At 38.7% G+C, this 10,698-nt stretch overlaps 1 protein-coding gene across 1 annotated transcript; it reads left to right on the forward strand.

Moving 5' to 3' along the window:
- Nucleotides 1-441: 441 nt before the first annotated feature.
- Nucleotides 442-10,140, forward strand: LOC131168111 (uncharacterized). The gene is made up of 4 exons (XM_058127324.1): nt 442-705; nt 1,413-2,369; nt 9,410-9,608; nt 9,756-10,140. The coding sequence occupies exons 2-4, from the start codon at nt 1,487-1,489 to the stop codon at nt 10,018-10,020; spliced, it is 1,347 nt and encodes a 448-aa protein (XP_057983307.1). The 5' UTR covers nt 442-705; nt 1,413-1,486; the 3' UTR covers nt 10,021-10,140.
- The last annotated feature ends 558 nt before the right edge of the window (nt 10,141-10,698 follow it).

A 10,698-nucleotide genomic window follows, 5' to 3' on the forward strand; every position in this document is an offset into this window, starting at 1 on the left:
CGTCAAAATCGGTGATTGGGCTGGTGCGGCTGCCGACGGCTCCACACCAGCAATCCTAACACTGATTATTAATAAGGAATGCAGTTGATCAGTGTTTCTTGCTGTAATTATTTAGTGAGTTGTTCGGTCCAGCGAAAATAGAATAGAATTTGGTCTTTATATTTACTTTTACATGTTTAATGATACACAAAATTGTAATGAAATTTGGGAGCAGTAATTCTTTTCAGATCATATCTTATATTTTAAAATATTTCTTATCCGTATATATCTACAGAGCGGCTATTTTTTTGGATTTGAATCCGTGGCTGATGGGTCATAAAAGAAATAAAGAATGAACATTATCTAAAGAAAAGTTGTTTAAATTATGATAATAAATTTATCAAAAGAAAAATTGAATTAATATATATATATATATATATATATATATATATATATATATATATGTTTGTACAGGTAAGCGTAGCTACCAGCCAACAACCGCGCTGTACTGAAGTCTTGTGATTTTCAGAATATGAAACGACTTTACCACGACTTGGACATCTATGATCTAGATCGATGGGTGTGATGAACTTCATCATCATCTCGATCGTTTAATTAATGTTCTCTCTTTCGTTCAATCGATGGATTAGTTTTTCATCACCACTATGGTTCTGACGCTTCTTTTGACATGCTGCGAGTAGCTGGGCTGATCATATAAATGTCATGGTAATTACCCTTCTTTAATTTATTTTTTCAAAATCTAAAATCTGCTGTGTGTGTGTGTGTGTGGGGTGCCCCCGGGGGGGGGGGGGGGGGGGGGGGTGGGGTGGTTGTGTGGTTTGCTCATTTGGGTGTTGCCGAGGTTAAAAGTTTCTTTGATCAAAATTCTAGAGAAAAGAAACAAAGGAAGCGACCGTCATCTGTTCTTGCTCTTTGCGTTTATATAAATGTATCTGTCTATTCTTAATGCGTTTTTGGAATCATGAACTTCCAAATGATCCAGTACGTCGATCTAAATTACTCTTGGCATTTAAGATTGCATGTAATTTTAAATGTTATGAGTCATTTTATGATCATTTACAGCTATGCCTTAACTGGGTACATACTGTTCTCTATTTCTCATTTTCAGAAAACTTTATCCCGCTAGTTGAAGGCATGTTTCAATTTTAGGATTAATCGTCATTGCTCAACATTGTGAGTTTCTCAACCTAGCCTTGTTGGATTTGCTTAGAGGAAATGAGAAATCAACCCTTCTGTGTCAAGCCGTCAGTGTTGAAAATTTAGTACATAATTTTACATGATTTTAAAAGGGGAGAAACTGTGGTAGTAATAGTCATAGTAATAATAATAAATTAAAAAGGAAAGAGATCTTAAACTTCTTGTCTTTGGCCTAGAGTATTGGAATGTAAAGGTTATTTTATTAAAATGAGCAGGCGTGTGAGGGTTAAGTGACAAGGCAACCACGCAAGAAACAGAGAAGCAGAGAGGAATTAGCAAGAGGGGTGCAATGGGTCAAGTTATCTCCAATTTTATTTCATCTTTGTGTGGTGGATCAAAGGAGAAAGAAAGGTCAAGTGGGCTGAAATTACTGATTTCTCAGCCAGACTTGGAGTCTCAGAGCAACTCTGGATCAAGCTCTGCCTTCCACCGCCATAGCCCTCTAATTCCTTCAGCGAAGTTGGACTTGTGGGGCGATTCATGCAGGGATTTGGGCAATACTAATGGTGCATTGCCTCCATTTTTGGTGGTTGATTCAAATTATGCATTGGATACAAGCCTAAAGACTTCTCCGCCAATCGCCAGTCCATGGAGCGACGCGAGCGCAAGTGTTTCTTTTCACGCAACTTCTCCACTGTGCTTAGACTCGAGTAGTGATTCTGGACCAACTGCTTCTTGGTGCCAGAAAGTGCTGTTTCCCCAACCAAAAAGTAAAGGTGGTTTTGATCTGTTTATGGTTAGTCCGAAGATCTGGTCGGAAGATGACTTGCAGATATCTCCACCAAAGATTGACTTGTGCATTGACACCAGTGTAAATGATGCATTCCATCCAGGCTTGGTGGGTACCCCACTAAGCTCGGGTTCCGGTGACGCTAGTGTTGGTGGTTTTGATCAGTTCGTGGTTGTTGATTCAAACATCCAAGTTGAAGAATATGACTTGGGCGGGAGGCAAGTTTGTCCACATCCTCAAAAGACCAAAGGAATTGAACCCAAGAAGGAAGAGGAGGTAAAGCTGTGGAAACAAGTTGTGGTAAAGGAAAAATGGATTAAGCACTACAGCAACCAGCACAAGATACTTCTGGTGGGGGAAGGAGACTTCTCATTCTCTGCTTGTTTGGCCCTTGCTTTTGGATCTGCTGCTAACATGATTGCAACTTCTCTCAACTCCGTAGGTAAAAAAATATTGTTCACATTCCTCTCTTTCAACGTTTTCTTCTGATTAGAGAATTAATTACCTTTAAATTATTTGTTAATCTGGTCTTGGCTAAACCATGTTCTGTTTGTTACCTCTTCCACTCTGACTCTGTCGGAAATCTTCCACACATTCTTACTGGGAAGTATAGGATGATTTAGACCACAAGTTTCATAATTTTCCTCATCCTTGCTGCAAAGTATAATTTAAATTTCAGAGTTTACCATATCCTTATTGTTAATTAGTATTAAAATTGTTAATTTTGTTGTTAATCTGTTAATTAGTTTAGTTGTTAATTTGTTAGTTATTATTTCAGTTGTATTTTTCATTTCATATACTAGTATAAATATCACTATAAAAACAACTTTAATCAATTCCAGAATAATACAGATTATTTATTTAACATGGTATCAGAGAACTCTTTGCGCACTCCGCATGACGCTCTCCCTCTCCCTTCCCGGTCGTCTCCTGGTTTTCAAGAGCTTGCAATCTTCATCTCCACGAAGTTTTTCTTCGATCTCTGTGTCGTCTTAGTTCATTTGCTTTAGAAGACTCTGTCATCGTGATTGCGGTCGAACTCTTCTGCAAATCCAGAAAGTTGCTCTTTCTTGAATTTTTCATCCTCCCACGGCACTCGCCTGTGATTTCACCGTATTCCGCGCTCTCTTTCAGACTCTCTCTCACATTGTTTATGGTTGTTGCGTTTTGAGGAAGGCTAAGCACGCCATTGAGGGCTTCTTGTCTGAACTCCAGCAAATTTTATCCAACTCAGAAAGAACACACAACTACGCGCTTCGTTACAAGACATCTCAATTTTTTCAGTATTGTGGAGTTCAGAATCACCTGTGTTTGCCTCCTAAAAGACCATCTCGCAAGCATTCTTCGCTCTCTCTCAGTTTCAAAAAGTGCTTTCTTTAACTTGTTGAGGAAGGCAACTCGCAGAGCCAACTCGCAGAGCCTTCGAGTATCTTCGCCTTTGCCACTCATCGTGGGTCCTCTCGCGACCTTAAGTTTTCTAGCCACTTCTTTGGCTCCGGTGTCCTTGTTTTGGCACCCGCGTTAGAATGCGGCTCGGTATATCTGTTTTCTTTGATTTTTTTTTAATTGCAGTGATTGTTGGTCAGGAGCTTTGCACCTTAGAATGACTTCGCAGCTCTCCACTCTCATTTCTGATTTGATCTTCTAGTTCGTGTCGTCATCTCCGTCTCGTCTCTGGCTTACTTGTATTGGGTCTGATTTGTTGTGAAACTTGAGATTGTTCCACCTAACTTTACCACAGTTTACTATTGTACAGGTAAATAGAGAGTGAATAATTGTGCAAAATTACACCAGGTAAATTCCCAGGGAAGTGGGTGGTCACAACGGACCGCTTAAATCCCTGTTTCCTTGACAGAATTTTCCTTAGACATGTAATTAACACAATATATTACTAAAACTATACCCGACAAAAGTTAACTACTGAATTGATGAAAGGAAGAACACCATAATTTAACGAGGTTCGGCTAATTGTGCCTACGTCCTTGGACACTATCAACTAATATTCCTCTATTGTAGAAATATTACAAAATGAGAGAGAGAGAAGAGAGAATGTACTAAGAGAGAAGTAGGCAAATTTGGGGATGAGATTACAAATGGAGGTGATGGGTTTATATAGGTTAGGAAATAATACTATTACAACCACTTATCACCAACCTTTGAAAAACTAGCCCACCATTGAAGACTTCAATGGCAATGGTAGGCTTCTAGAAATGAGTCATAATTCAACAAATCTCCACCTTGGCGAAATTCCATCTCTTAACTTCTCTCATGGATTCCATAATGTCTTCAAACGCGCTTGTAGCGCAAATCTTTTAATTTTCAATAATGTTGATCAAGTTCAACCAATGTTGAAACTTGATTACAATCACCACTTTTGTCATCATATCAGTAGGATTCTCAGTGGTTTGAATCTTCTGGATTACAACTCCACCTTCTTCCAGAATTTCTCGAACAAAGTGATATCGAACGTCAATGTGCTTTGTTTTTGAATGGTAGACTTAGTTCTTTACTAGATGGATAGCACTTTGGCTATCACAATGCACCTTGATGTGCTTCTGTTCAATTCCCAAATCTTTCATCAATCCTTGAAGCCAAATTGCCTCCTTCACAGCCTCTGTGACTGCCATATACTCTGCCTCTGTAGTGGACAAAGCAACTGTTGATTGTAAAGTAGACTTCCAACTCATTGGTGCTTTTGCAAGAGTAAAAACATAGTCAGTAGTTAACCGACGCTTATCCAAATCACCAACGTAGTCAGAATCACAGTATCCAACAATACTATGATCATCTTGCTTATCCTGCTCAAATATCAGTCCAACATCTACCGTATACAAAATGTATCGTAGAATCCATTTCACAGCTTGCCAATGTTCCTTTCCAGGATCATGCATATACCTGCTTACAACTCCAATGACTTGTGAAATATCGGGCCTTGTACACACCATGGCATACATCAAGCTACCAACAGCACTTGAATACGGTACTTATGACATGTATTCTTGTTCTGCTTCAGTTTTTGGAGACATAGATGCATTCAGCTTGAAATGATGAGCAAACGGAGTACTAACAGGTTTTGACTTCTTGTTCATACCAAAATGCTTCAGTACTTTCATCAAATATTGTTTTTGAGTCAAACAAAGCTTCCCCAATTTCCTATCTCCATACCGAGAATTTTCTTTGCTTCGCCTAAATCCTTCATCTCAAACTCCCTATTCAACTGAGCCTTCAGTTTGTCAATTTCTGTTTGACTCTTGGAGGCTATCAATATATCATCAACATAAAGAAGAAGATATATGAAAAATCTATCTTGTAGCTTGCAAAAATACACACAGTGATCATATTTGCTTCTTCTGTACTTTTGCCCCATCATAAACTTGTCAAATCGATTGTACCACTGCCTTGGGGATTGCTTTAATCCATACAACGATTTTTCAAGTTTGCACACCATATTTTCTTTTCCAACAACTTTGAAACCTCCTGGCTGAGTCATGTAGATTAGGTAGACTTCCAAGTCTCCATGTAAAAATGCAGTTTTACATCTAATTGAACTAGTTCCATATCCAATTTTGCTACCAAAGCCAATAAGATTCTAAAGGATGAATGTTTTACTACTGGAGAAAATACCTCATTGTAATCAATTCCCTCCATTTGTGCATAGCCTTTAGCCACCAACCTTGCTTTGTAGCGAACACTATTCTTGTCAGGAAATCTATCTTTCTTTGTATATAGCCATTTACACCCAATTGCCTTCTTTCCCTTCGGAAGACTCACAAGCTTCCATGTTCAATTCTTATAAAGGGACTGCATTTCTTCATTTATGGCTTCCCTCCACTTTTCTTCTTCTGAACTTTGGATTGCTTCATTGTAAGTAACAGGAGTATCATCGTTTGCAATTGGGGATGCGTAAGCCACCATGTCAACAAAGCGAGCAGGCTTTCTTATTTCTCTCTTTGGCTTACTCAATGCAATAGATTCATGTTGCTGTGGAGGTTCTTGGGTTGAAACCTCTTCTACAGGCGACTCTTCTTCTACCATAGGAGAGTCTTCATTTTCTGGGTAAACAATTCTTCTATCAGACTCCACCTGTTTTGGAGCACCATCTTTTTGCTCAACACTTTCTGTTGTCACATTTTTAAAAAAAATAGATTCATTAAAGGCAACATCCTTGCTAAAGATTATTTTCTTTGTTTCTGGACACCAAAGATGATATCCCTTTACTCCAGAGGTGATTCCCATAAAGATTGGTTTCTTAGCCCTCGGATCCAGCTTTGATTCCTTGACATGATAGTAGGCAGTGGAACCGAATACATGTAAGGAATCATAATCTATAGCAGCCTTTCCAAACCATTTCTCCAATGGTGTTTTACCACAAATAGCAGTAGATGGTAGGTGGTTGATGAGGTGGCAGGCATATGTTACAGTCTCAATCCAAAATTTTCTACCCAACCCAACGTTGGACAACATACACCGAACCTTCTCCAACAATGTTCGATTCATACGTTCTGCCACTCCATTCTGTTGTGATGTACTTCTTACTGTGAAGTGTCGTATAACACCTTCATCTTCGCAGACTTTAAGAAATGGATCACTTCTATATTCTCCACCATTATCTGTACGGAGGCACTTGATCCTTCTGCTTGTTTGAGTTTCCACCATATTTTTCCATTTGAGGAAGACTCCTAACACTTTATCCTTAGTTTTTATAGTATACACCCATACTCTTCTAGAAAAATCGTCAACAAAGGTCACATAGTAGTGTTTTCCTCCCAGTAAAGTTGTTTTGGAAGGTCTTCACACATCAAAGTGAACATAATCCAAAATGCCCTTGGTATTATGGATTGCAGTACCAAATTTCACTCTTGTTTGCTTCCGTTTGATGCAATGTTCACAAAAATCTAGCTTGCAGGTCTTTGCTCCCTTTAATAATCCTTGATTTGTAAGAAGTTTCAAGGAATTTTTACCTACATGCCCCAAGCGTATATGTCATAACCTAATTGCTTCTATTTCCTTATCATCAGAAGAAACTGTTGCTGTCGTCCCAATAACTGTACGACCTTGATAGTGATGCAAGTTATTGTTCTTCTGAATTCCTTTGATTACCATGAGTGCACTAGAGATGATCTCCATGACTTCGTTTTCTGCTGTTACTTTGAATCCCTTTGATTTTAGGATTCCCACAAAAATAAGATTCTTCATCAAACTTGGTACGTATTTAACGTCCATCAATATTTTGATTGATCTATCTTGATTCCTCAAGTGGACTGAACCAATCTCATGTGTGGTAAAAGGGATATCATTTGCTATGTAGACGACTCCACTTTCTAGTTCTTTAAAATCAAAGAACCAATCCCGATTGGGACACATATGATGGCTACACCCAGAATCTAGTAGTCATATACTCGAAGAACTAGTTGATGGCGTAATAGCCAGTGAAAGATCTGAGTTTCCATCTTCGTACTCAGCCACATTTGAGATGGCATTTCCTTTATCAAGTTTGCCTTTATTCTTTAGCTTCAGATAGTCTTTCTTCTAGTGCCCCTTTTCCCGACAAAAGGCACATTCATCTTTGTTTGGTCTGGACCTTGACTTAGATCTCTCTTCCTTTCTTCTATTCTAGCTTTGTGAACAGCCTCGAACTACTAGAGCCTCGTTGGCTCCACTTGTGCTTTCAAGCTTGTCTTTCTTCCTCAATTCATAGTTGTACAACACAGCACAAATCTCGCCAAGAGACACTTTATCATTTCCATGGAGTAGAGTAGTTTCAAGAAACTCAAACTCCTCAGGAAGGGATCCCAACAACATCAAAGCCAGGTATTCATCTTTAAAAGTCTCATCCAGATTAACTAGATCAGTAACCAACCTATTAAAATTGGTGATATGATCATTCATAGTGGTACCCGGGACATAAGTGAAGCGAAATAGTCTCTTCTTCATATGGAGTTTGTTCTGAGAGCTTTTCTTCAAAAACTTTTCCTCTAATGCCTTTCAAAACTTGTTTGCAGAAGTTTCCTTACAGAATGCATACTTCTGCTCGCTTGAAAGACACGATCGAATTGTACCACATGCTAATTGATTGATGGTCCCCCATTCTTTTTTCTCAATATCTTCTGGTTTCTCTTCTTCAATGGCAATGTCTAGACCTTGTTGAAAGAGAGCGTCTAGAACCTCACTTTGCCACATACCAAAATGACTGGTGCCGTCAAAAATCTCTATTGCAAATCTGGCATTTGTCACAGTAGTTCTTGCCAAAATAGACGAGTTTGATGTGGATGTTTTTGCACTATCTGCCATCTCTGCTATAAATGCTATTCAATAGCTACCGATGCGAAATGCCAATAGTCAAGGAAAACTTTTCTGATGTGGGAGATAAAACTAAGCTGCAACCACAGAGCATTCTAAGAATAACCTTGGCTTTGATACCAATTGTTGTAAAACTTGAGATTGTTCCACCTAACTTTACCACATTTTACTATTGTACAGGTAAATAGAGAGTGAATAATTGTGCAAAATTACACCAAGTAAATTCCCAGGGAAGTGGGGCAGTCACAACGGACCGCTAAATCCCTTTTTCTTAGACAGAATTTTCCTTAGACATGTAATTAACACAATATATTACTACAACTATGCTCGACAAAAGTTAACTACTGAAAAGATGAAAGGAAGAACACCAGAATTTAACGAGGTTCGGCTAATTGTGCCTACGTCCTCGGACACTATCAACTAATATTCCTCTATTGTAGAAATATTACAAAATGAGAGAGAGAAGAGAGAATGTACCTAAGATAGAAGTAGGCAAATTTGGGGATGAGATTATAAATGGAGGTGATGGGTTTATATAGGTTAGGAAATAACACTACTACAACCACTTATCACCAACCTTTGAAAAACTAGCTCACCATTGAAGACTTCAATGGCAATGATAGGTTTCTAGAAATGAGCCATAATTCAACATGATCTGCTGGTCAGCCATTCCCGGCTATGCCGTGTTTTGTCACTCCTTCGCAGAGACAGTTAATCTCTTGGAGTTTCTTGATTTTGAAGGAAATTTTTACAGACTTTTCCTTCGTTTTGGGCCATATTTTTTTGTCTTCACTTCGCAGCAATTTTCGTCTTCACCGGCACGTCTCGCTTGCTTTATGCATTGGCATCTTCTTCTACGGATCATCTCCGTCGCCGTTGCCTTCTCTGCTGTTGTCATGCTTCACATTGATGGAGTTTTTATTTTATTTTATCATCTTTTTTACTGCAAGATGGTGATGTAAAATCTTTATTCACCATCTCCATCTTGAGGGGGCGTATTAGAATTGTTAATTTTGTTGTTAATCTGTTAGTTAGTTTAGTTGTTAATTTGTTAGTTATTATTTCAGTTGTATTTTTCATTTCATATACTAATATAAATACTAGTATAAATATCACTGTAAAAACAACTTTAATCAATTCCGGAATAATACAGATTATACAATTAGACAATGACTCTTTCAGAGTTTTTGACTGGAAACTATGGGAAAGCCCTGGACAACATCAGTGAGTTGAAGGTTAGGGGATGCAAAGTCATGCATGGAGTGGACGCCACCAAGATGAAATGCCACGCCATGCTCAAGCAGAAGATATTTGATCGAATCATTTTTAATTTCCCGCATGCAGGCTTTTCCCAGAATGAATCGCAGGAGTCCCAGATTCGGTGAGAGCTAACTAGGCCTCTGCAATCTGCATTGATGTCAATCTTAAATTACATGAATTCATCTGTATTCGCATTTGCTTGTGTTCAAATATGAAGTATGAACTAATGGAATTTCCTTTTTATACCCTTGTTTCTTAATTTCTGTAGCCGACATCAAAAACTGGTGCGCCTATTCTTGAAGAATGCTAAGAAACTGATCTCAGGCGAGGGGGAAATTCACATTTCCCACAAATCAAACGGTTTCCACAGCCAGTGGAAATTAGAAGAATTGGCTTCGAATCTCGGCCTCCGAACTATTGGTAAGGTGCGATTTCGGCTGGCGGACTATCCGGGCTACAACACTAAATATGGCTATGGTGGTGACAAGAACTTCAACTGCAACCCCAGCAAAACTTTCAAATTTGGACCTTAAAATAAAAGGAAGTAAGTAGAGTTTGAAGGCTTGGCTACATAACAAGCTATATATCATATGTTTGTATAAAATGAAGAGCAGAATGTTTCATGGGCAATTTGATATTTTGGCTGGTATGAAGGATGTGATCTAGTGTTATATATATATATATATATATATATTATGCAACACAGACATACTTATGCTGCAGAGGAAGCTTGGTTAGCGGGTGGGAAGATCTGTATGCCAAAGTTTAATGTTTTCGTGTATAAAACTTAATTGTGGCTGTGATGGTTTTAATGTTTTTGGAACTTGGTAGGGTATGAATATAAGTGATGGTTAGAAGTACAATTCCAAGGGGCAAGGTGTTCGGGGTCTCTATGCAAGGGTTTGAATGCATGCTTGGTGAGTTCAAGGCTAATTTGTTGTATGCTTAGCCCTCCTACAGCCTTTTGACCAATCTCAAGATATGGCTTTGGAAATAGCCTCGCAATCTTGAAAAGACAAGCCCTAGGAAATAGCACGCAGCATCACACAAATTTTGGGTTTTGGGTAGGCTTTAATCCCTATTGACAAAAAGGACCCCAGTTTGAAATTTCATCATCCCCCATAAGGGTCTGGACAAAACTCGCACTGAGCGGGGTGGTTCGCGGGTCCCATCAAGCTTAAGTTACGAAGGAACAAACGCTATTACACCCC

The sequence above is a fragment of the Malania oleifera genome, chromosome 1, assembly GCF_029873635.1.
Source record: "Malania oleifera isolate guangnan ecotype guangnan chromosome 1, ASM2987363v1, whole genome shotgun sequence".
NCBI lineage: Eukaryota > Viridiplantae > Streptophyta > Magnoliopsida > Santalales > Ximeniaceae > Malania > Malania oleifera.